We start from the raw sequence: 27582 nt of genomic DNA, 5'->3' as shown, positions 1-27582 counted from the left end.
GCAGAGCCCCATGTCACAAGGATCTGTACACAATCACTGGAAGCTGAAAATGTCCCAGTTCTTTCATGGCCTGCATAATTACCAGACAAGTCACCCATTGAACATGTTTGGGATACTCTGGATCGACGTGTATTCAGTGTTCCAGTTCCCGACACTATCCAGCAACTTTGCACAGCCATTGAAGAGGAGTGGGACAACATTCTACAGGCCACAACCAACAGCCTGATTAAGTCTACGTGAAGGAGATGTGTCGCACTGCATGAGGCAAATGGTGGTCACTACAGATACTGACTGGTTCTGATCCACACTCCTACCTTTTATTTAAGGTATCTGTGACCAACAGATGCATATCTGTAATCCCAGTCTTGTGAAATCCATAGATTAGGGCCTAATTTGTTTATTTCAATTGACTGATTTCCATAAATTAACTGTAACTCAGTGAAATCTCTGAAATGGTGGCATGTTGAGTTGTTCTATTTTTGTTCAGTATACATAAAGCAATGATTATTAGCAGATGCTTTATATACTCACGTAAAAAAATAGAGAAATATATTCTACTCAACAGTAATATCATAAATGCTGACCAGTAATTTACCTGGGGTCAAAGGTTCCTGTTCCATCACTCAAATTAACAGGATGGTCCATAGAGAAGTCACTCTTCATGGACAGATGACTGGTTACTGGAGAGACTGGTCTTTGGTCCTTGTGATGTGCCTCCAACCACACTTTATCCAGAGGCAGTGCCCCCTTCCTCTCTCTACAGAATTTCATCCTCAGCAAGCAGACTGATTGTCGAGACACCTAGCGTAGGGTACAGATCAGCAGAACTAAAACCCACAACATAGTCACATTACATTCATCACCGGATTAAACATGATAGTGTGACATTTTTTTTTTATGTACAGTTGAAGTCGGAAGTTTACATACACCTTAGCCAAATACATTTAAACTACATTTTTCACAATTCCTGACATTTAATCCTAGTAAAAACTCCCTGTTTTTAGGTCAGTTAGGATCACCACTTTATTTTAAGAATGTGAAATGTCAGAAAAATAGTAGAGAGAATGATTTATTTCAGCTTTTATTTATTTCATCACATTCCCAGTGGGTCAGAAATTTACATACACTCAATTATTATTTGGTAGCATTGCCTTTAAATTGTTTAACTTGGGTCAAACATTTCAGGTAGCTTCCCACAATAAGTTGGGTGAATTTTAGCCCATTCCTCCTGACAGAGCTGGTGTAACTGAATCAGGTTTGTAGGCCTCCTTGCTCACACACGCTTTTTCAGTTCTGCCCACACATTTTCTATAGGATTGAGGTCAGGGCTTTGTGATGGCCACTCCAATACCTTGACCTTGTCGTCCTTAAGCCATTTTTGCCACATCTTTGGAAGTATACTTGGGGTCATTGTCCATTTGAAAGACCCATTTGCGACCAAGCTTTAACTTCCTGACTGATGTCTTGAGATGTTGCTTCAATATATCCACAACCTTTTCCTGCCTCATGATGCCATCTATTTTGTGAAGTGCACCAGTCCCTCCTGCAGCAAAGCACCACCACAACATGATGCTGCCACCTCCATGCTTCACAGTAGGGATGGTGTTTTTCGGCTTGCAAGCGTCACCTTTTTTCCTCATTATGGCCAAACTGTTCTATTTTTGCTTCATCAGACCAGAGGACATTTCTCCAAAAATTACAATCTTTGTCTCCATGTGCAGTTGCAAACCGTAGTCTGGCTTTTTTATGGCGGTTTTGGAGCAGTGGCTTCTTCCTTGCCGAGCGGCCTTTCAGGTTATGTTGATTTTGGACTCGTTTTACTGTGGATATAGATACTTTTGTACCTGTTTCCTCCAGCATCTTCACAAGGTCCTTTGCTGTTGTTCTGGGATTGATTTGCACTCTTCGCACCAAAGTACGTTCATCTCTGGGAGACAGAGCGCGTCTCCTTCCTGAGCGGTATGACGGCTGCGTGGTCCCATGGTACTTTATACTTGCGTACTATTGTTTGTACAGATGAGCGTGGTACCTTCAGGCATTTGGAAATTGCTCCCAAGGATGAACCAGACTTGTGGAGGTCTACAATTATTTTTCTGAAGTCTTGGCTGATTTCTTTAGATTTTCCCATGATGTCAAGCAAGAGGCACTGAGTTTGAAGGTAGGCCTCCAATTGACTCAAATGATGTAAATTAGCCTGTCAGAAGCTTCTCAAGCCATGACATCATTTTCTGGAATTTTCCAAGCTGTTTAAAGGCACAGTCAACTTAGTGTATGCAAACTTCTGACCCACTGGAAATGTGACACAGTGAATTATAAGTGAAATAATCTGTCTGTAAACAATTGTTGGGAAAATGACTTGTGTCATGCACAAAGCAGATATCCAAACCAACTTGCCAAAACTATAGTTTGTTAACAATACATTTGTGGAGTGGTTGAAAAACGAGTTTTAATGACTCCAACTTAAGTGTATGTAAACTTCCGACTTCAACTGTATAATAGTGGTTTGTTAGTGCTATTTCATATAACAATATAGGCCTACCAGTGTCAGGACAGAGCAGGTAGACTAGACCTGATATTTTTCACATTTCCAACGAGACCATCAGATTGTCAGCATGATAAGAGATGATATATCAAACCCACACGGGACAACAAATAATCAAACAAAATATCACAACCGCTCAAATAACATAATAAATTGAAAGAAAAAATCTAAAGACCTTCCAAACATTTGACTTGTAACATCGCCACATAGGCCTGGTGATTCACTTCCTCATCCCAGTTCCACTTTAACTGAAGTCGAAGCACTTGAACATTCGTTTTGTTTACTCTATAATGTTCTCTTTGCTTTAGTCTATATTCTTATTCTTCAATGGTGCCACCTACTACTGTTGGGTGGTAAACTATAGAAAAATAGACATTGCAGGAAAGGGGGGAAAAAGGACGACAAAATGTGGAAAAAGTGGCCCTGTACATATACTTTGTTATTTTCACCTTCAACAGCTGTCACGTTGTCACCTCTTTATGTAACAACAGTAACCAGAGGGTGGCGCTAACAGTCAGTTGCATACGACAGCAGTAACTCGTGACATTGTACTGAATCTTGCTTCAGGTTGTTTTGTTTTTTTTGTCCTTCAAGACATCTTTTTAAAATTATTTTTAGCTAAAAGTATAACTTACTTGAAACCAGATTTAGTTATGTTTTTTTCCACTCAAATGTGAATTACTGTAGGCCTATAATAATTGTAAACACAACTTTTGAAGAAAGGTTGGAGTGAGATGATATATGGTTCCTGAAACTCCATGAATGGCTTCAATAATACATAGCCTCGTATCATTAATTTTCAAAGACACAAGTTTGCCGATCAGACTTCAAATATGTGTACACTGGCAACACTGGGAAGACGTGGAATAATACAGTAGGTGTGGGGAATAACAGTAGTGTTGTTGCTGACAAGACAATAATTATCCTATATTTTATTTTTGGTAAGAAGGAGAATTGTTCCACTTATCAGACGAAATAAATAATTAAATCTCACATTTATTTTACTAGGCAAGTCATTTAAGAACAAATCCGTATTTATAATGACGGCCTATCCCACCCCGGACGACGCTGGGCCAATTGTGCCGCACTATGGGACTCCCAATTGTGGTTGTGATATAGCCTGGAATCGAACCGGGATCTGTAGTGACGTCTATAGCACAGAGATGCAGTGCCTTAGACTGCTGCGCCACTCGGGAGCCCATAAAGCTGCCCATACACCCTAACAAAAGTATTGTTATATTAATTGTCCCTCCTCTAGAAATAAATGTATTCTTTAAAACATGCGTCCAATCCCCTTGATCCCTTACGTAGCTATACCAATCATTTGCTTCAATGTGCGGCGGTTCACAGTGCTGTGGCAAGACAGGACAACGATAAGAGGTGCCGTGAGTTGGCAGTTGGTAAACAAGCCTTCAAACCCAAAAGTTGTATTTGCGAATATGAATTTATATGCCTCAAACATTAAACTGTTAAAATATTTGATGATTAGTTTAATCATGTGTGTAAGTGCTGGTCGAGAACAAATGGATTGAGAACCCATAAAATAAACATTAAATCCTATAATTGAAAAGCTCCTGCGCCATCTTTACCAGACAACGCCTAACACGTAGCCTGACTAGTTACCATTTTGAAAACTGCGGTCTGTCAGCAACTCAGCTCAAGTAGCAGTTCTACTAACTAGTAATATCTCATTCAAGTAGCAGTTCTACTAACTAGTAATATCTCATTCCAGGTAGTCATTATTTTACTTTGTCCTTTGGAATAGATTACTGTTCATAAATACTTACTTTATTGTTTACTTCTCTCCATATGGTGTTTTCTGCTCGGTCGTCTCAAAATGGATCCTGTAAAAAAGAACAACTTTACTTTCTGTTTCAGTTCAGCTGAACTGAACCTCCCCACCCTGATAATAACGTTTTTTATTGGTATCTTCCACTAGATGGCAACGTGCTGTAACTAGACTTTACAACAGTATATGTTCGGTTTCTTGGTCCAGTTGACTCCTTGTCCTTTATTCATAAAGACAGTGTCTCAGAGGAGGAGTGCTTCCCCTCCTTGTCTCCTTTCCTTCATCTCAACTGACATGAGAGAACTGGACAGGTGAAAGCAATGTTTCCACACCAATTAACTACCTTAAAACCTAAATCAGGGTCACCTCTTGGTAGTCTTAAAACCTCTTACTGCAGCCGACTAAATCAGGGTCACCGTGTTTCTTGATAGTCTTAAAAACATTTGAAACAAAAGTATACACCTCACACACATGGTTATGGGCTTTAACAGAAGAAGAAACCTGTACCAGATATAGAGTTTAAATGTATTACATTTTGAGTTTGTGTTCAATTCTTTGTTTGTATCCCAATATTACGCTTTATTTACGTCACAGAAGACTGAAATACAACCAAACCAAATACAACCAAACCGTTTGACATAGAAACACCAGATTTTTTGGCGGGTCTTTTGAAATAATATTGAATAATTATGAAAACTATTAATAACATTCCACCAGGTGAAAGAAGAACAAGCAGTGATCCATCTCTCCTCTACTTTGAGTCATTAATTTAACATTTATTTAACTAGGCAAGTCAGGGAGAGATGGACATGCATATTATTCATGTTAGCTCTCTGTGTACATCCAAAGGCCAGCCGTGATGCCCTGTTCTGAAAGTCCCTCTTTGTGGCACCTGACCACACGACTTAACAGTAGTCCAGGTGCGACAAAACTAGGGCTTGTAGGACCTGCCTCGATGATAGCGTTGTTGAGAAGGCATAGCTAATATTAACTACCATCTAGATGTCACCTTGATACATACAATCTACTACTCAATGTGGAGGAAATTAAAGGTAACAACACCGGGACACAGGAACCCTTGGTTCCCGCTTGACAAGCACTACTGTCCGGCGACAGCGTGGGAAGTAGCTACCTAGCCAATATCAAGGTGACAGTCACAGTATTTGTTTTTATGTTGAACCTTTACTTAACTAGGCAAATTAGTTAAGAACAAATTCTTATTTACAATGAAGGCCTACCCCGGCCAAACCCGGGGTAGGCCAAACCAAACCCGGCTAAACACAATAGCCCATAATGACAAAACAAAAACTGTTTTTTTGACATGTGGCAAAAGGTCGCAAAGTTCAAGGGGGCCGAATACTTTCGCAAGGCACTGTAAATAGAGCAAGGGTTGAGGGAATAGGGAATGTTTTTCCTAAACAAATTAGGGATTTTGGTAACAGAACTTTTCAGTCAGAAATGGCTGTAATTACGTTGTAACACGGACAGGGCGATAAACACTTTGATGTTCTGTGCTGGTGACCTTTAGCAGGGAGCAGAGAGAGACAATGGTTGCTAGTCACAGTCACTGACTGTCTTGTTTTTTGACACAACTGAGCCAGGCCCGGCACTATCAAATCCATTGCTAGTCGGACTTCCTCAAGTAATTTGTGTCTTAATTATTTTATCAAACCCTATGCTTAAAGCATCAGACAACCTCAGTAAATATAGTTGATTTGATTAAAACACGTGTCAATATACGAAGAAAAAAAAGAAGTGTCGACCAATCGACCAATCGAAAGAACAGACGACTCTTGGTCGACCAATATTTTCTTTAGTCTGATACAATACTTCTGCGTTTATACACGCTAACATAGAGCTCTTACAAAGCGAATCGTTCTTCTTCGGGATTTGGTTGACAGATTGCATCCAACTTTTAGGTGCATACACTGCCACCTACCTACATTATATTCTTTGATACAATAATACAAAGTTGGGAAAAAGGGAAATGACCCTACTAACTATTATCCCTCTAAGAAAAAACACCACCCATTCCACTATTTAACCCGACCTCGTCCTAGTCCAGACCAACGGACTGAGTGGACATACCGCTACCACTCAACACCCCCTGCAGCTGTTTTGCAGTAAATCCTAGCTATCCCAAGTACTTCTCTGCAGCTGCCACCACAACCTCTATTTTCTGTGACTTTCATTCCATTTCTGCAGTACATTTGACATCTATGGCTATGAAGGGCAACAACAACAAAAAAATACCTTACTAAGCTATTCCTATCACTCTCAGTTAACCTTGGCCTACTCACAGGGATCCTGTACCCATCTTCCTCTACCACTCTCTTCACTGCTTCATCATACAACACTTTCTGTACTACTGTAACCCTGGCAACCTCAACCAGCCTTTCTCTCAACAGACACCTATGATCTCCAGCCCCTTGATCACCCCTACAACCAACACACACAACTTTCTCCACCGATACTTCACATTCCTTCGCCTCATGCCCTCCTGCACACTTCTCCTGCACACTTCCCACATCTAGGCATCTCCCTCCTACACAATGCATCGGTCATCGATCTATACGCTGATTCGTTGAGTGAGTTTATTAGGAAGTGCATTGGAGATGTTGTAACCACTGTGACCATTAAAACCTACCCCAACTAGAAACTGTGGGTAGACGGCAGCAAAGCTGAAAGCGCGAACCACCCATTCAACCATGGAAAGAGGTCGGGGAATGGACGGATATAAACAGTGTAGTTATTCCCTCCGCAAGCAATCAAACAAGTGAAATGTCGGTATACGGACAAAATGGAATCGCAATTCAAAGGACCAGACACGAGACGTCTGTGGTCACGGACTACAAAAAGAAAAACATCCACGTCACGGACACCGACGTCTCGCTTCCAGACAAGCTAAACACCCTCTTTGCCCGCTTTGAGGATAAAACAGTGCCACCAATGTGGCCCGCTACCAAGGAATGCGGGCCCCCTCTCCTTCTCCGTGGCCGACGTGAGTAAGACTTTTACATGTGTTAACCCCCGCAAGGCTGCTGGCCCAGACGGCATCCCTAGTCATGTCCTCAGAGCATGAGCAGACCAGCTGGCTGGTGTGTTTATGAAATATTGAATCGCTCCCTATCCCAAAATGCTGTCCCCACATGCTTCAAGATGGCCTCCATTGTTCCTGTACCAAGAAGGCAACGATAACTGAAATAAATGGCTATCACTAAATAGCACTCACTTCTGTCATCATGAAGTGCTTTGAGAGGCTAGTTAAGGAACATATCACCTCTGCCTTACCTGTCACCCTAGACCCACTTCAATTTGCATATCGCCCCAACAAGTCCACAGACGATGCAATAGCCATCACACTGCACACTGCCCTATCCCATCTGGACAAAAGGAATGCCTATGTAAGAATGCTGTTCATTGACCATAGCTCAGAATTCAACACCATAGTACCCTCCAAGCTCATCTGTAAGCTTAAGGCCCTGGGTCTTGACTCCGCCCTGTGCAATTGGATCCTGGACTTTCTGTAGGGCCGCCCCCAGGTGGTGAAGGTAGGAAACAACATCTCCACTTCGCTGATCCTAAACACTGGGGCCCCACAAGGGTGCGTGCTCTGCCCCCTCCTGTACTCCCTGTTCACCCATGACTGCATGGCCATGCACACCTCCAACTCAATCATCAAGTTTGCAAACGACACAACAGTAGTGGGCTTGATTACCAACAATGACAACCTCTCTCTCAACATTAATAAGAAAACAAAGGAGATGATCGTGGACTTCAGGAAACAGCAGAGGGAGCAACCCCCCTATCCACATCGACGGGACAGTATTGGAGAAGATGGAAAGTTTTAAGTTCCTCGGCGTACACATGACGGACAAACTGAAATGGTCCTCCCACACAGACAGCGTGGTGAAGAAGGCGCAATAGCGCCTCTTCAACCTCAGGATGCTGAAGAAATGTGGCTTGTCACCTATAACTCTCACAAACTATTACAGACGCACAATCTAGAGCAACCTGTTGGGCTGTATCACCGCCTGGTAAGGCAACTGCACTGCCCTCAACCACAAGGCTTTCCAGAGGGTAGTGCGGTGTGCACAACTCATCACCAGGGGCAAACTACCATCCCTTAGTTTAGCAAGTGATACAAATGCATGCGTTTTCCTACCGTGGGCTCTGCTGCCTCAGCAATACTGTCAATCTATCATCAATATGTCCACTCCTAATGATAGAGTTTATTTGTTTTCTCAACAAAACAACTTTTGTTATGTAGTGATCATGAGATAAGTGATCTCTCCTCTCTGGACTTCCTGATGCTATATATTATTATGGGTGAGGCTTGAGCTAGAATGTGAAGCGAACTGAAGATAGCTAACTTTAGAAAACCAGTATATCTAGCTTGCATCATAGTACACCCCTCAGGTTACGTTGAGGTTTCAGCATCAACCAGGCATCAACATGCCGAGTCATAGGCCACCACTACCTGGGTCGTATTCATTAGTTTACACCGCAGTCAACAGTTTTGCAACATTGCATAAACGGTTTCCTCCAAACACCGTAGAATGTGACGTAAACGGCTTAAGTTGCCAAACGTTTTGCTACAGTGAGCTCTAATGAATACACACAACTTGTTTTGAGGAAGTGTAAGTTGTTGTTAGTCTTTCCACAATATTTATTTGTCTCTCTTTCACACAAAATACTTTCCTGAGTGAAAAGAGTTAACAGTAGATTAGAAAGAGAACGTGTTTGTTCGTTGCTTGTTGTGTTTTAAGCCTGTTTTGAGAAGACAAGCCTATGATACAGTAGGAGATCACCCTGGAGAACACAGATGGGCACGGAATGAATCCTTCCCCCCATCTAATTTACATCAAATACATTTTAAGGAGTGTAGGACTATTATAACACTCTGTCTACCAAAAATATAAACTATATGAATATACATAACAATATCATCACCTATATGAACAGACATAACAATATCATCAACTATATGAATACACATAACAATACCATCAACTATATGAATACACACAACAATATCATCAACTATATGAATACACATAACACTATCATCAACTATATGAATACCCATAACAATATCATCAACTATATGAATACACATAACACTATCATCAACTATATGAATACACATAACACTATCATCAACTATATGAATACACATAACAATACCATCAACTATATGAATACACATAACACTATCATCACCTATATGAACAGACATAACAATATCATCAACTATATTAATACCCATAACAATCGTCTTACCTTTCATTTCTCTCTCAACAGAAGCAGAGTCTGGAATGATCACTCGGTCATACTTTTGTTTGCTCAACTAATTTACATATCAGGTTCTGCCTGTTCTCTCTCTCTCTCTCTCCCTCTCCCTCTCCCTCTCTCTCTCTCTCTCTCTGTCTCTCTCTCGCTCTCTCTCTCTCTCTCTCCCTCTGTCTCTCTGTCTCTCTCTCTCTCTCTCTCTCTCTCTCTCTCACAAGCACGCACACACAGGCAGGGAATGTATGTGAGAGACATGACCAGCATAAAGTACAAGAACAGATCTATGTCAATGTAGACCAGCATAAAGTTCAACAACAAATCTATGTCAATGTAGACCAGCATAAAGTACAACAACAGATCTATGTCAATGTAGACCAGCATAAAGTTCAACAACAAATCTATGTCAATGTAGACCAGCATAAAGTACAACAACAGATCTATGTCAATGTAGACCAGCATAAAGTACAACAACAGATCTATGTCAATGTAGACCAGCATAAAGTACAACAACAGATCTATGTCAATGTAGACCAGCATAAAGTACAACAACAGATCTATGTCAATGTAGACCAGCATAAAGTACAACAACAGATCTATGTCAATGTAGACCAGCATAAAGTACAACAACAGATCTATGTCAATGTAGACCAGCATAAAGTACAACAACAGATCTATGTCAATGTAGACCAGCATAAAGTACAACAACAGATCTATGTCAATGTAGACCAGCATAAAGTACAACAACAGATCTATGTCAATGTAGACCAGCATAAAGTACAACAACAGATCTATGTCAATGTAGACCAGCATAAAGTACAACAACAGATCTATGTCAATGTAGACCAGCATAAAGTACAACAACAGATCTATGTCAATGTAGACCAGCATAAAGTACAACAACAGATCTATGTCAATGTAGACCAGCATAAAGTATGTTGAAGCTCCTCTCTCCCCAGGGTTGAAGCTCCTCTCTCCCCAGGGGTAGCAGCTCCTCTCTCCTCTCTCCTCAGGGGTAGCAGCTCCTCTCTCCCCAGGGTTGAAGCTCCTCTCTCCCCAGGGGTAGCAGCTCCTCTCTCCCCAGGGTTGATGCTCCTCTCTCCCCAGGGGTAGAAGCTCCTCTCTCCCCAGGGGTAGAAGCTCCTCTCTCCCCAGGGGTAGAAACTCCTCTCTCTCCAGTGGTTACAACTCCTCTCTCCCCAGGGGTAGAAACTGCTCTCTCCCCAGGGGTAGAAACTCCTCTCTCCCCAGGGGGAGCAGCTCCTCTCTCCCCAGGGTTGAAGCTCCTCTCTCCCCAGGGGTAGCAGCTCCTCTCTCCCCAGGGGTAGAAGCTCCTCTCTCCCCAGGGGTAGAAACTCCTCTCTCTCCAGTGGTTACAACTCCTCTCTCTCCAGTGGTTACAACTCCTCTCTCCCCAGGGGTAGAAACTGCTCTCTCTCCAGGGGTAGTAACTCCTCTCTCTCCAGCGGTAGAAGTTCCTCTCTCTCAGAGGTAGCAGTAGTGGTAGGTGGAGGTGGATGTAGCTGCGACTGGAACGCTCTCTACTCTGGAACACTCTCTACTCTGGAACACTCTCTACTCTGGAACACACTACTCTGGAACACTATCTTCTCTGGAACACTCTCTACTCTGGAACACTCTCTACTCTGGAACACTCTACTCTCTCTGCTCTGGAACACTCTCTACTCTGGAACACTCTACTCTCTCTGCTCTGGAACACTCTCTACTCTGGAACACTCTACTCTCTCTGCTCTGGAACACTCTCTACTCTGGAACACTCTACTCTCTCTGCTCTGGAACACTCTCTACTCTGGAACACTCTCTACTTTGGAACACTCTACTCTCTCTGCTCTGGAACACTCTCTACTCTGGAACACTCTACTCTCTCTGCTCTGGAACACTCTCTACTCTGGAACACTCTACTCTCTCTGCTCTGGAACACTCTCTACTCTGGAACACTCTACTCTCTCTGCTCTGGAACACTCTCTACTCTGGAACACTCTACTCTCTCTGCTCTGGAACACTCTCTACTCTGGAACACTCTACTCTCTCTGCTCTGGAACACTCTCTACTCTGGAACACTCTACTCTCTCTGCTCTGGAACACTCTCTACTCTGGAACACTCTACTCTCTCTGCTCTGGAACACTCTCTACTCTGGAACACTCTACTCTCTCTGCTCTGGAACACTCTCTACTCTGGAACACATACATCTACAGTGTTTTGCCAAAAACCACTCAACAACTTCAAACATACACTCTGACCTGTCCAATGAGCCAAACTGATTCAAGAATCCCACCGTACACAAAGTCTCTCTCTCTCTCTCTCTCTCTCTCTCTCTCTCTCTCTCTCTCTCTCTCTCTCTCTCTCTCTCTCTCTCTCTCTCTCTCTCTCTCTCTCTCTCTCTCTCTCTCTCTCTCTCACATACACATACACATACACATACACATAACAAACACAAATCACACTTATTATCAAAACAGTATCATGCTTTTAAAACTCATTGTGACTGATACATTTGAAGAAAGATGTTCAACAGGTTGAAACTGAGTGAAAAACATGGTCAGTGTGGATATTGTATGTTAGAACTTATGAATACACATAGACTATATCTGAGCCCAAGCCCGAACAAACTCTGAATAAAATAATGATTGTGCCATTATACAATGCAAAGCTTACCGCATATTAGGCACAGCAGAAAAAGTATAAAAACAGAAAAAAGATGTCTTCGGTACACAATTGGTCGAGCCTAGACTCCAAAATTAAACACATTCTGGTGATGGCCTTTGAGTGATGACTTTATTATTATACATACTGGATGGACTGGTTACCTCATGATACACTCCAAACATCCTATCTATCAGTCTGGGATGGAACGTATATGAGATGCTGTTGGATGGACTGGTTACCTTCTGATACACTCCAGACTGTCTATCCATGAGTCTGGGAGAGAACGTATAGGAGATGCTGTTGGATGGACTGGTTACCTTATGATACACTCCAGACATCCTGTCTATCAGTCTGGGATGGAACGTATATGAGATGCTGTTGGATGGACTGGTTACCTTCTGATACACTCCAGACTGTCTATCCATGAGTCTGGGAGAGAACGTATAGGAGATGATGTTGGATGGACTGGTTACCTTCTGATACACTCCAGACTGTCTATCCATGAGTCTGGGAGAGAACGTATAGGAGATGATGTTGGATGGACTGGTTACCTTCTGATACACTCCAGACATCCTCTCTATCAGTCTGGGAGAGAACGGATAGGTGATGATGTTGGATGGACTGGTTACCTTCTGATACACTCCAGACTGTCTATCCATGAGTCTGGGAGAGAACGTATAGGAGATGATGTTGGATGGACTGGTTACCTTCTGATACACTCCAGACATCCTCTCTATCAGTCTGGGAGAGAACGGATAGGTGATGATGTTGGATGGACTGGTTACCTTCTGATACACTCCAGACTGTCTATCCATGAGTCTGGGAGAGAACGTATAGGAGATGATGTTGGATGGACTGGTTACCTTATGATACACTCCAAACATCCTCTCTATCAGTCTGGGAGAGAACGTATAGGAGATGCTGTTGGATTGACTGGTTACCTTATGATACACTCCAGACATCCTGTCTATCAGTCTGGGAGAGAACGTATATGAGATGCTGTTGGATGGACTGGTTACCTTCTGATACACTCCAGACTGTCTATCCATGAGTCTGGGAGAGAACGTATAGGAGATGATGTTGGATGGACTGGTTACCTTCTGATACACTCCAGACTGTCTATCCATGAGTCTGGGAGAGAACGTATAGGAGATGATGTTGGATGGACTGGTTACCTTCTGATACACTCCAGACATCCTCTCTATCAGTCTGGGAGAGAACGGATAGGTGATGATGTTGGATGGACTGGTTACCTTCTGATACACTCCAGACTGTCTATCCATGAGTCTGGGAGAGAACGTATAGGAGATGATGTTGGATGGACTGGTTACCTTCTGATACACTCCAGACATCCTCTCTATCAGTCTGGGAGAGAACGGATAGGTGATGATGTTGGATGGACTGGTTACCTTCTGATACACTCCAGACTGTCTATCCATGAGTCTGGGAGAGAACGTATAGGAGATGATGTTGGATGGACTGGTTACCTTATGATACACTCCAAACATCCTCTCTATCAGTCTGGGAGAGAACGTATAGGAGATGCTGTTGGATTGACTGGTTACCTTATGATACACTCCAGACATCCTGTCTATCAGTCTGGGAGAGAACGTATATGAGATGCTGTTGGATGGACTGGTTACCTTCTGATACACTCCAGACTGTCTATCCATGAGTCTGGGATGGAACGTATAGGTGATGCTGTTGGATGGACTGGTTACCTTCTGCTACACTCCAGACATCCTCTCTATCAGTCTGGGAGAACGTATAGGTGATGATGTTGGATGGACTGGTTACCTTCTGATACACTCCAGACTGTCTATCCATGAGTCTGGGAGAGAACGTATAGGTGATGATGTTGGATGGACTGGTTACCTTCTGATACACTCCAGACTGTCTATCCATGAGTCTGGGATGGAACGTATAGGAGATGCTGTTGGATGGACTGGTTACCTTCTGATACACTCCAGACTGTCTATCCATGAGTCTGGGAGAGAACGTATAGGTGATGATGTTGGATGGACTGGTTACCTTCTGATACACTCCAGACTGTCTATCCATGAGTCTGGGATGGAACGTATAGGTGATGATGTTGGATGGACTGGTTACCTTCTGATACACTCCAGACTGTCTATCCATGAGTCTGGGATGGAACGTAAAGGTGATGCTGTTGGATGGACTGGTTACCTTCTGATACACTCCAGACATCCTCTCTATCAGTCTGGGATGGAACGTAAAGGAGATGCTGTTGGATGGACTGGTTATATTATAATGACAGAATAGTGGATATTATAATGACAGAATAGTGGATAGTATAATGACAGAATTGTGGATATTATAATGACAGAATAGTGGATATTATAATTACAAAATAGTGGATATCATAATGACAGAATAGTGGATATTTTAATGACAGAATAGTGGATATTATAATGACAGAATAGTGGATATTATAATATAGTGGATATTATAATGTCAGAATAGTGGATATTATAATGTAGTGGATATTTTTATGACAGTATAGTGGATATTATAATGACAGAATAGTGGATATTATAATGACAGAATAGTGGATATTATAATGACAGGATAGTGAATATTATAATTACAGTATAGTGGATATTACAATGACAGAATAGTGAACATTATAATTACTATATAGTGGATATTATAATGACAGAATAGTGGATATTATAATGTAGTGGATATTATAATGACAGAATAGTGGATATGATAATGACAGAATAGTGGATAATTTAATGACAGAATAGTGCATATTATAATGACAGAATAGTGGATATTATAATGACAGAATAGTGGATATTATAATGACAGGATAGTGGATAATTTAATGACAGAATAGTGCATATTATAATGACAGAATAGTGGATATTATAATGACAGAATAGTGGATATTATAATGACAGAATAGTGGATATTATAATGACAGAATAGTGGATATTATAATGACAGAATAGTGGATATTATAATGTAGTGGATATTATAATGACAGAATAGTGGATATGATAATGACAGAATAGTGGATAATTTAATGACAGAATAGTGCATATTATAATGACAGAATAGTGGATATTATAATGACAGAATAGTGGATATTATAATGTAAATACTGAATACACAGTATCATTTTCTGAAGCTGCTTGCTGCAACGTAACAAGGGTGTGTATTTACACAGGAGTCGTCATTATAGACAACCAGTAACCTAGCAGGCTTAAAAGGAATGCCTGTACAAAAGAAGAAATCACATCACAGGATCTCTTTCCATTTCCCCTAAATGTTTCTGACCTCACAGAGGGTGTTGTGCCAGAGATGATAAAGGAGATTCACTAAAAACACACCACTTCAATACAGCTACAACCCCATTGAAGTTGACATTTTACACTGTTAAGGTCTGTGTGTGTGTTTTCATAACAGCTTCCTCTTCAACTGAATGAGTCCCATTTCTATGTACTGAACACAACCCCTATTACTGTACTCTATTTACTGTACTGTCATGTTGTGATCAGTATTAAAACATTTCCACCTCTCTTCTTCCATCTATTACTGTACTGTCATATTGTGATCAGTATTAAAACATTTCCACCTCTCTTCTTCCATCTATTACTGTACTGTCAAATTGTGATCAATATTAAAACATTTCCACCTCTCTTCTTCCATCTATTACTGTACTGTCATATTGTGATCAATATTAAAACATTTCCACCTCTCTTCTATCTATTACTGTACTGTCATATTCTGATTAGTATTAAAACATTTCCACCTCTCTTCTATCTATTACTGTACTGTCATATTCTGATTAGTATTAAAACATTTCCATCCTCTCTTCTTCCATCTATTAATGTACTGTCATATTCTGATCAATATTAAAACATTTCCACCTCTCTTCTTCCATCTGGTTGATTAACTTTATTAGTCACATCTGTCACATGTACATTTCATTCAGTGTATTTGAGTTGATACAGAAACATGATTGTTGTGTCAAGAATTTGACAAATAAACATTCAACAGACAACAATATGTACAAGCACCAAGAAGCCCAATAACAACAAGATCAGTGATTTCTAAATGAAAACAGTTTTTACAACACAGTGTGGTGATTCATTCTATTAGACTCTAGTTGACAATGTCTGTCAACTTCAATGGTGTTTATTCATGAATATTTACAATCATATGTTTACACACTAGAGATATTCTACATTGTTGCTCCAGTGTGTCTTACTGAACATGACCAGGATTAGAGTGAAACCACCTGACACAGGGACACTGAGGAGTCTCCATACCAAACCCTAAACCCTGGATAGAGGGTCTCAGTGAATGTGGTGTGGAATGTGTACAGGTGGGTCAGTGTGTCAGAGGAGACTCTGTAGAAGGACAGAGTGCCGGCTGGCCAGTCCAGATACACTCCTACTCTGTGGGAGCTGGAGGCGGGGACGTCTATGATAGTGAGATTGTGATTATGCCAGGCTCTATAACTGTTGTCATAGCAGAACAGACTCCAGGACCTGTCATTGTATCCAAGCCCACAGTCATTACCCAATCCTCTCCTTCTGATTCCATTATATGTCACTCCTATATCAGCACCTCTCCCACTCATCTCTACCTCCCAGTAACAGCGCCCAGTCAGACCCTCTCTACACAGCACCTGTGGCCAGACCTCAAATCTCTCTGAGTGATTAGGGTACGGCTGTTCCTCTGTCCTACATGTCACCTTTCTGTTCTCCTCAGACAGAGAGAGGAGTCTGTTTGCTGTGTTTGGGTCCAGTGTGAGATCACAGGCATCTGATGGATGAAACCAGACACAATATTATAAATCATCATCATTCACATTAGAATGTTAACTTACTTTTCACTAATTAATTTAATATAGATGTTTCTAGGTATCAAAAGGAGAAGTTCAGGTAACGTGAGACTTGTTGAATAATCATATATTATACTGCATGGTAATATAAAAAACTCTCATTCCCATTAATGTAACACACACAGAGACACACACACACACACACACACACCTGTCTGCATGCATGAACACACACACACATTTCTAATGTAACATGAACACGCCACACACTGTCACGTTGTGTGAAGGATTGGGAGACAGGCGCAGGAATGCGTAATAAGGGTTTATATTGACCCAAATTACAGCGTGCCATGTAAAGGCACGGGGACGAAGACCAAACAAACACGTAACAAAACACAGGGTTGGAACCCAAACAAACACGTATACAAAACACAGGGTTGAACCCAAACAAACACGTATACAAAACACAGGGTTGAACCCAAACAAACACATATACAAAACACAGGGTTGAACCCAAACAAACACATATACAAAACACAGGGTTGAACCCAAACAAACACATATACAAAACACAGGGTTGAACCCAAACAAACACGTATACAAAACACAGGGTTGAACCCAAACAAACACATATACAAAACACAGGGTTGAACCCAAACAAACACATATACCAAACACAGGGTTGAACCCAAACAAACACATATACAAAACACAGGGTTGAACCCAAACAAACACATATACCAAACACAGGGTTGAACCCAAACAAACACATATACCAAACACAGGGTTGAACCCAAACAAACACATATACAAAACACAGGGTTGAACCCAAACAAACACGTAACAAAACACAGGGTTGAACCCAAACAAACACGTATACAAAACACAGGGTTGAACCCAAACAAACACATATACAAAACACAGGGTTGAACCCAAACAAACACGTAACAAAACACAGGGTTGAACCCAAACAAACACGTATACAAAACACAGGGTTGAACCCAAACAAACACGTAACAAAACACAGGGTTGAACCCAAACAAACACATATACAAAACACAGGGTTGAACCCAAACAAAAGAGCGAAGAGTACTTAAAATAAATACAGAGGACGAGACCCGTAAACAAAAGCACACAATGAGGCCCGTAATCATATATGCACATCAAAGTGGCACGAAAGTCAAAACAACACAAGCACAGGTACTCACAGCCACAACAGACATTGCAACAATAAATGGTGAACCAAAGGGCACATTTATACAGACATAAATCAGTGAGGAAATGGAGACCAGGTGTGCGTAATGACACAGTTCAGTTCCTAGAGGCCGGTGACGTAGACCTCCGAAACTGGTGCAACAATACCGGAGGGATCAGTGATACCCACATACACAGACACACACATACACAGACACACACATTGTCAAAACAGCTCTTTCTAAACGTTGGTGTCCCTGACTTCTGATTCTGTAGAACTACAGCTGATATTTAATATGACCAAGTAAGTAATGACTTAAGACTTATTCTTAGTCATATTCTTCACAGCAGTCAACACTCACATTTTCTAAGTCCAGGTTTCATTGTGTACTCTCCACCATGATCCACACTGTAGTGGTAAGCAGAAGAACAGACAGTCATTAAGTGATACACGTGAACACACACACACACACAGCACATAACTTTGTCCAAGTGGTGGTAAGAATGTTTGTTTTAACTAGCTTGATAACTCAAACATGTCTGATATGATCATTGACATAAACCCTCTACATACTTGAGTTTCTCCAGTCTGCAGTTTGGATCCTCCAGTCTAGCAGAGAGCAGTCTGACTCCTGAGTCTCCTGGGTGATTGTAGCTCAGGTCCAGCTCTCTCAGGTGTGAGGGGTTTGACCTCAGAGCTGAGACCAGAGAAGCACAGCCTTCCTCTGTGACTTGACAGCGTGACAGCCTGCAAAGAGTCAAATAATTGTATTTATATTTCCTACTTTTTCAATCTTGGCTTTTCGCTGCAGGTCCCTAACGGGCTCGGGAGAGGTAAAGGTGGACTCGTACATCCTCCGAAATATGACCGGCCTAACCGTACTCCTTAACACCCGCCAGCTAAGCCAGAAGACAGCCACAACAATGTGTCAGAGGAAACACCGTTCAACTGGCATCCGGGGTCAGCCCACAAGCACCTGGCCCGCCACAAGAGTCGGTAGAGTGCGATGAGCCAAGTAAAGGCCCACCAGCTAAACCCTCCCCTCCCCTGTGTTGTTCTATGGAACTCCCGCACTTGCTACCTAACGTTAATTTGTCCTATTTAGCTAGCTTGCTGTTGCTAGCTAATTTGTCCTGGGATATAAACATTGAGTTGTTATTTTACCTGAAATGCACAAGGTCCTCTACTCCGACAATTAATCCACACATGAAACGGTCAACCGAATCGATTCTAGTCATCTCTCCTCCTTCCAGGCTTATTCATCTTTGAACTTATATGGTGATCGCATCTAAACTTTCATTGTATTACCACCACAACCGGCAACAAAGTTCGTCTTTCAATCACCCACGTGGGTATAACCAATGAGGAGATGGCACGTGGGTACCTGCTTCTATAAACCAATGAGGAGATGGCACGTGGGTACCTGCTTCTATAAACCAATGAGGAGATGGCACGTGGGTACCTGCTTCTATAAACCAACGAGGAGATGACTTTCAGCACGACCTGCGTCAGAAATAGGAATGACTTCTATTTTAGCCCTTGGTGTCGCAGATGCTCGTTGGCGTGCGCGAGCAGTGTGGGGGCGATATTTGAACAACATGGATCTCTAAATTTATTTTGCGACGCTCGCGCACGCGACGTGTCCAGTCTGGTCAGCATGTTAGACCGCGTCGCCACTCGGAAGCTGTAAAATCATTTTAAAACCTGCTATACTTTGGTGGTGATGTATTACTTCAACATATTCAGACATATCAGTGTCCTGAAACATGTTTTATCTATTCATAAATGATTGTATCATCGTTAGAAATGACAAAAGTATTGCTTGTAGATATAGAAATGTATAGCACAAATATTTGAGTAGACTGGCTAGACCAATTTAAAAAGCAGTATCAGTCAAAAGACAGACAGTGAGACAGACAGTGAGGAATCAGATTTAGATTGTATTGAATATACAGTCCACATGTTACGGGTGTGTACGGGAGGCGAAGTCAGGAGAGTAGAGTGTAGTAACAGGCGCACTTTATTTCCATTCCAAAAGGAAAGCACATAAGTGCAGTAAACGTGCCCAAAACACGGAACATGAACAAAAGTCTGGCGCGTGGCAAATACCCACATAACATAAAACAACATCACACAAAGACATAGAGGGGAACAGAGGACTAAATACATTCAGTGTGATTAGAGAATGACAACCAGGTGTGTTTGGAACAAGACAAAACAAATGGATATATGAAAAAGGGAGCAGCGATGTCACAACGGCTAGAAACGGCTAGTGACATCAATCGCCGAACGCCGCCCGAACAAGGAGAGGAGCCGACTTTCGGAGGAAGTGACACCACATCCATTTGACAGTGAAGATAACATTTAAAATTTGGCTCGATACTCCAGGATTTTCAATTTGAGATGAAATGTATCATATCAGGTGACAGTATATAATGTCACCTTCTATTTTAGGGTATTTTCATACATATCTGCTTCACGTTTAGATATGAAAGCACTTTTTGGTTGTGGTGTTTTGAGTTACATTTTGCCCAATAGTAACTGAATGGTCAATGAAGACTGGAGTAATTTTCTTTCTAAGTTAATAAATAACATGTTTCTAAACAGTACTAAATTAATCCTGATTATGGCATGATTATGAAAAATCATGAATGAATCTTGAATAACAATGAGTGAGAAAGTTACAGAGGCTACAAGAAAAACATGCTCACCTCTCAACCATTACACTCAAATAAAAGGTAACGTCTACAGTCGGCAAATATAAAATACAGTAGCAAGACAAAGTATGTGAACCCTTTGGAAATACCTAGATTTCTGCATTAATTGGTCATAACATTTGATCTGATTTTCATCTAGTTGACAACAACGGACAAACACAGTGTGCCAGCACCATACCACCCTGCATACCACTGCGGGTTTGTTTCTGAAGCTCAGCAGGGTTGGTCCTGGTCAGTCCCTGGATGGGAGACCAGATGCTGCTGGAAGTGGTGTTGGAGGCACTCTTTCCTCTGGTCTAAAAAATGCCCCAGGGCAGTGATTGGGGACAGTGCCCTGTGTAGGGTGCCGTCTTTTGGATGGGACGTTAAACGGGTGTCCTGACTCTCTGAGGTCATTAAAAGATCCCATGGCACTTGTCGTAAGAGTAGGGGTGTTAACCCCGGTGTCCTGGCTAAATTCCCAATCTGGCCCTCAAACCATCATGGTCACCTAATAATCCCCAGTTTACAATTTGCTCATTCATCCCCCTCCTCTCCCCTGTAAATGAGAATGTGTTCTCAGTCAACTTACTTGGTAAAATAAACTAATAACACACTAATTATTGTATTTTTCTTGTTTATATTGAATACATAATTTAAACATTCACAGTGTAGCATGGAAAAATAATGTGAACCCCTAGGCTAATGACTCTGAAAGGTAATTGGAGTCAGGAGTCAGCTAACCCAGAGTCCAATAAATGAGATGAGATTGGAGACATTGGTTAGAGGTTCTCTGCCCTATAATAAACACACCAAATTTGAGTTTGCTATTCACAAGAAGCATTGCCTGATGAATCATACCTCGAACAAAAGAGATATCAGAAGACCCAAGATTAAGAATGGTTGACTTGCATAAAGCTGGAAAGGGTTACAAAAGTATCTCTAAAAGCCTTGATGTTCATCAGTCCATGGTAAGACAAATAGTCTATAAATGGAGAGTTCGGCACTGTTGCTACTCTCCCTAGGAGTGGTTGTCCTGCAAAGATGACGGGAAGAGCACAGCACAGAATGTGTCAGCTAAAGACTTACAGAAATCTCTGGAACATGCTAACATCTCTGTTGACGAGCCTACGATACGTAAAACATTAAACAAGAATGGTGTTCATGGGAGGACACCACTGAAGAAGCCACTGCTGTCCAAAAAAACATTGCTGCAAGTCTGAATTTCGCAAAATAGCACTTGGATGTTCCACATCGCTATTGGCAAAATATTCTGTGGACAGATTAAACTAAGATTGAGTTGTTTGGAAGGAACACAACACTATGTGTGGAGAAAAAACCCTAACCTCATCCCAACTGTAAAGTCTGGTGGAGGGAGTGTCATGGTTTGGGGCTGCTTTGCTGCCTCAGGGCCTGGACAGCTTGATATCATCAACAGGTAAATTAATTCCCAAGTATATCAAGACATTTTGCAGGAGAATGTACGGCTGGCTATCTGTCAGCCAATTTAAGCTCAACAGAAGTTTGATGATGCAACAGGAGAACGACCCAAAACGCAGAAGTAAATCAACAACAGAATGGCTTCAACAGAAGAAAATACGCATTCTGGAGTGGCCCAGTCAGAGTCCTGACCTCAACCTGACTGACATGCTGTGGCATGACCTCGAGAGACCGGTTCACACAGACATCCCAAGAAAATTGCTGAACTGAAACAGTTTGTAAAGAGGAATGGTCCAAAATTCCTCCTGACCATTGTGCAGGTCTGATTTGCAACTACAGAACACGTTTGGTTGAGTTTATTTCTGCCAAAGGTGGGTCAAACAGTTGTTAAATCCAAGGGTTCACATACTTTTCCCACCCTGCACTGTGAATGTTTACACGGTGTGTTCAATAAAGACATGAAAACGAATAATTGTTGAATTGTCTGTGTTATTAGTTTAAGCAGACTGTGTTTGTCTGTTGTTGGGACTTAGATTAAGATCAGATAAAATTTTATGACCAACTTATGGAGAACTCAAGATAATTCCAAAGGGTTCACATAATTTCCTTGCCACTGTATCACATATCCAAAATGCTGGAGCATAGCACCAGATTTAATACTGTAAACTTCACTGTCCAAACACATATGATGTGGACTATGTGTGCCTGGTAAACACATATGATGTGGACTATGTGCCTGGTAAACACATATGATGTGGACTATGTGTCTGGTAAACACATATGATGTGGACTATGTGTCTGGTAAACACATGTGATGTGGACTATGTATCTGGTAAACACATGTGATGTGGACTATGTATCTGGTAAACACATGTGATGTGGACTATGTGTGCCTGGTAAACACATATGATGTGGACTATGTGTCTGGTAAACACATATGGTGTGGACTATGTGTCTGGTAAACACATGTGATGTGGACTATGTGTGCCTGGTAAACACATATGATGTGGACTATGTGTCTGGTAAACACATGTGATGTGGACTATGTATCTGGTAAACACATGTGATGTGGACTATGTGTGCCTGGTAAACACATATGATGTGGACTATGTGTCTGGTAAACACATGTGATGTGGACTATGTGTGCCTGGTAAACACATATGATGTGGACTATGTGTCTGGTAAACACATATGATGTGGACTATGTGTCTGGTAAACATGTGATGTGGACTATGTGTGTCTGGTAAACACATGTGATGTGGACTATGTGTCTGGTAAACACATATGATGTGGACTATGTGTGTCTGGTAAACACATGTGGATCTGGTGAACAGTTATCACTTGTTGACCAACTACAGGAATACTGACCTCAGAATCTCCAGTTTACAGTGGGGATTCCCCAGTCCAGCAGAGAGCAGCTTCACTCCTGAATCCTTCAGGTCATTGTTACTCAAATCCAGCTCCCTCAGGTGTGAGAGGTTTGAGATGAGAGCAGAGACCAGAGAATCACAGCATTTCTCTGTGACTCCACAGCCTGACAGCCTGATAAAGAGATCATCATGATTTCACGAACACACTGTTAATGTAACACTGGTAGTGTAGAAGGACAATGGCAGATGCATTTGGTATATTCTCTCAAAGAATATAGATTCATATTCTGTGTCCTAGAATTGTATGGGCATATTGTTATACTAATGTGAACATCAATGCATTGATTTAATATGTTTTTCAATAATTCATTTTTCTCTAAACTGAAAAGTTCTTTATGATGATCAGTACTTAAAAGTAATTTTATGTACTCACAGAGCAGCTCTGGAGGCTTTGACCACTGGCAGCAGCCTCAGAAGATCTTCCTCTGATCTGGAGTATTTCCTCAGGTCAAATACATCCAGCTCCTTTTCTGAAGTCAGCAACACAAAGACCAGAGCTGACAACTGTGAAGGTGAGAGTTTGGCTTCTGAGAGACTTCCTGAGCTCAGGTATCTTTGGATCTCCTCCACTAGAGAATGGTCATTCAGTTCATTCAGACAGTGGAACAGATTGATGCACCTCTCTGGAGAGGGATTCTCCCTGATCTTCTCCTTGATGTACTTGACTGTTTCTTCATGGCTCTGTGAGCTGCTTCCTGTCTTTGTCAGTAGACCTCCTAATTGCTTCTGATTGGACTCCAGTGAGAGGCCCAGAAGGAAGCGGAGGAAAAGGTCCAGGTTTCCCGTCTCATTTTGTAAGGCTTTATCCACAGCGCTCTTGTAGACAGTAACTTCTGGCTTCAGTAGACAATCGTTACTAGATGTTGATTGCAGTTCGGCCATTAGATTCTCATTGTTGTTGCTGAATGAAAGGAACACATATACAGCAGCCAGAAACTCCTGAATGCTCAGATGCTCGAAGCAGTACACCTTGTCCTGGTACAGCCCACATTCCTCTTTAAAGAGTTGTGTGCACAATCCTGAGTACACTGCGGCTTCATTGACATCAATGCCAGCCTCTTTCAGGTCTTCTTCATAGAAAATCAGATTGTGATTCAGAAGCTGTTGAAAAGCCAGTTTTCCCAGTGACAGAATGCTCTCTTTATTCCAGTCTGGACCTGTCTCTTCTTTCCCAAGATACTTCTCATTCTTCTGTTTGGTGTGAAACACCACAAGGTGTGTGTACATCTCAGTCAGAGTCTTGGGCATCTCTTCTCTCTTATGTTTCAGTATGTCTTCAAGGACTGTTGCAGAAATCCAACAGAAGACTGGAATGTGGCACATGATGTGGAGGCTCCTTGATGTCTTTATGTGTGAGATGATTCTGCTGGCCAGGTCCTCATCATCACTGAATCTCTTCCTGAAGTACTCCTCCTTCTGTGGGTCATTGAACCCTCGTACCTCTGTCACCTGGTCAACACACTCTGAAGGGATCTGATTGGCTGCTGCAGGTCGGGTAGTTATCCAGAGGAGAGCAGAGGGAAGCAGATTTCCCTTGATGAGGTTTGTCAGCAGAACATCCACTGAGGTTGACTCTGTGACGTCACAACAGATCTTGTTCTTCTGGAAGTCTAGGGGCAGTCGGCACTCATCCAGACCATCAAAGATGAACAGAACTTTATACTTGTCATAGTTGGAGATTCTTGATTCTTTTGTTTCCATTGAGAAGTGATTGAGAAGTTCAATCAAAGTGTGTTTTTCCCTTTTCATCAAATTCAGCTCACGAAAAGGCAATGAAAATACAAATTGGACATCCTGATTTGCTTTTCCTTCAGCCCAGTCCAGAATGAACTTCTGCACAGAGACTGTTTTTCCAATGCCAGCGACTCCCTTTGTCAGCACAGTTCTGATAAGTTTATCTTGTCCACTTAAGGGTTTGAAGATGTCGTTACATTTGATTGCAGTCTCTGGTCTTGCTTGTTTCCTGGTTGTTGTCTCAATCTGTCTCAGCTCATGTTCATTATTGACCTCTCCTGTTCCACCCTCTGTGATGTAGAGCTCTGTGTAGATCTTATTGAGAAGTGTTGGGTTTCCTTGTTTAGCGATCCCCTCAAATACACATTGAAACGTCTTCTTTAGATTAGATTTGAGTTCACGTTGGCAAATCACAGCAAGCTCATCTGAATGAAGAAATAACATATGGAATATTAATATTTAGTCTGTTTTAATGCATCTGTTTTAATACAGTATTGTAGGACTATGTTAGAAAGTTGTACGTAATAATAATTGATAAATGCCTGTATAAATGTGTAACACTGTTGTATTCATATTGATTATATTATTATTGGTTTTATTAATGTTCTCAAATTCCTAATCTGTCCCTCATACCATCACGATCACCTGATTGGCTCACCCCCGTAACTATTCCCCAGGTTGTTGCTGTAAATGAGAATGTGTTCAGTCATCTTGCCTGCTAAAACAAGGAATCATTTTTTGTTTTTTTAAACTCTCGCTCTCCCTGTACTTTAGCTTCAGCTTTTAATGTTTGTTATAAAACAGCATTCAACATGAGGCAGACAGCTCTAACTTTTCTCCAGTGTGTCAGCAAGCTCCTTCTGGTTCATTTTCCTCAGGACGTGCAGTGTGATCTTCAGAGCCCCCTCTCTGGCACTGCTCTCCTGCTTCTCATCTTCAGCATCCACCACTTCCTTATCTTGCTTCTGACTCTCAAAGCCTTGTGGGAGTTCTGGACTCAGAATCCTCTTTAACATCTTCAGCTCGTTCTTCACAAATGTGATAATATTCTCTTCAAGCAACTGAAATAAATAAAGTAAATAAGTTAAGCAAGATAAGAAATGCTTTCTCAATAAAAACACGAATGAATGATTGACAGATCAACTTTACTGGAGGTAAACAAAAACAAATGTACATAACAGGACCACATACATTGAATATAGAGGCCAGGTCTGTTTGATGACTCTGGGAAGACTGACCACTGAGAATCTCTGACTCTGATCTCTCCTGTTGGTTTCTGTGGACAAAACATCCAAGGATTGCACACACATACAAGGATGGAATGTTTAATATCATTTTAGGACTATGAAAATGGAAAAAACGATTTGCCTATGGATTATGAAAACAACAAAAAGAAATTGAAAAATGGGAGAGGACAAATGACTAGAGACAGTGTTGTTTAACTCCCTGACCATGACCCATGAGTTCTTCTTACCTTTGTTCAGTAGAAAAGTCTCCCTCTCTAAACTCTATAGGTAGTTCCATAGACTGGTCACTCTTCATGGACACACAGCTGGGTACAGGGGAGGCTGGTCTCTCCTGCTTGATTGGGCTTCAACACAACAGGGACAAACAGTAAGTATTTCATCTATTCTGGGTACAGATGGGGAAACATAAGAATAGATTAATTCCAAAATGCTATATATCCGTTTTCAGAAAACGTTGTTAAATTAGCTTCTATTGTTTAATGAAATTATGAAGGATATTGGTATGTTTTTTCACTGTCTAACCGTGGCATGAGGTTGTTCAATGACAGACATGCATTTGCTTAAAAATGATCACTTGATGGTTTCATTTCAGACAAACGTTTTTTTGCTAAGTGCTAAATATCTGCTTCACTCTCAGAGAAATAACTAGTACTGCAAGGTTTTAATGGCTTCAAATGTAAAATAGTAAATACATTTTTGAATAAAAAACAAATGATACATGTCTGACATTAAC

The 27582-nt window shown here is 41.5% G+C and overlaps 2 protein-coding genes across 3 annotated transcripts in view; both read right to left on the bottom strand.

Annotated features, from left to right (window-relative positions):
* The window catches only part of LOC110487489 (NLR family CARD domain-containing protein 3), a 29727-nt gene extending 20061 nt beyond the window's left edge, over positions 1-9666 (bottom strand). Inside the window, 3 exon segments of the mRNA XM_036942471.1 lie at positions 596-801; positions 4330-4386; positions 9615-9666. Coding sequence (XP_036798366.1) covers positions 596-771 — 176 coding nt within the window. The 5' untranslated portion in view covers positions 772-801; positions 4330-4386; positions 9615-9666.
* The window catches only part of LOC110487469 (NLR family CARD domain-containing protein 3-like), a 135778-nt gene that overhangs the window by 87515 nt on the left and 20681 nt on the right, over positions 1-27582 (bottom strand). Inside the window, exons 2-9 of one of the 2 annotated variants that reach the window (XM_021559401.2) lie at positions 27077-27193; positions 26794-26878; positions 26435-26663; positions 24242-26027; positions 23807-23980; positions 18876-19049; positions 18664-18710; positions 16185-17088 (exon numbers count right to left, since the gene is read on the bottom strand). In XM_021559401.2, the coding sequence (XP_021415076.2) occupies positions 16544-17088; positions 18664-18710; positions 18876-19049; positions 23807-23980; positions 24242-26027; positions 26435-26663; positions 26794-26878; positions 27077-27193 (3157 nt within the window). In that variant the 3' untranslated portion in view covers positions 16185-16543. Of the gene's footprint in view, positions 1-16184; positions 17089-18663; positions 18711-18875; positions 19050-23806; positions 23981-24241; positions 26028-26434; positions 26664-26793; positions 26879-27076; positions 27194-27582 lie in introns of those variants that run through there. The other variant, XM_036942472.1, reaches the window with a different exon arrangement.

This window comes from Oncorhynchus mykiss, chromosome 13 (genome assembly GCF_013265735.2).
Source record: "Oncorhynchus mykiss isolate Arlee chromosome 13, USDA_OmykA_1.1, whole genome shotgun sequence".
Lineage (NCBI taxonomy): Eukaryota > Metazoa > Chordata > Actinopteri > Salmoniformes > Salmonidae > Oncorhynchus > Oncorhynchus mykiss.
The sequence above is the reverse complement of the archived record's forward strand: the minus strand, read 5'-3'. Positions and strand labels throughout refer to the sequence as shown.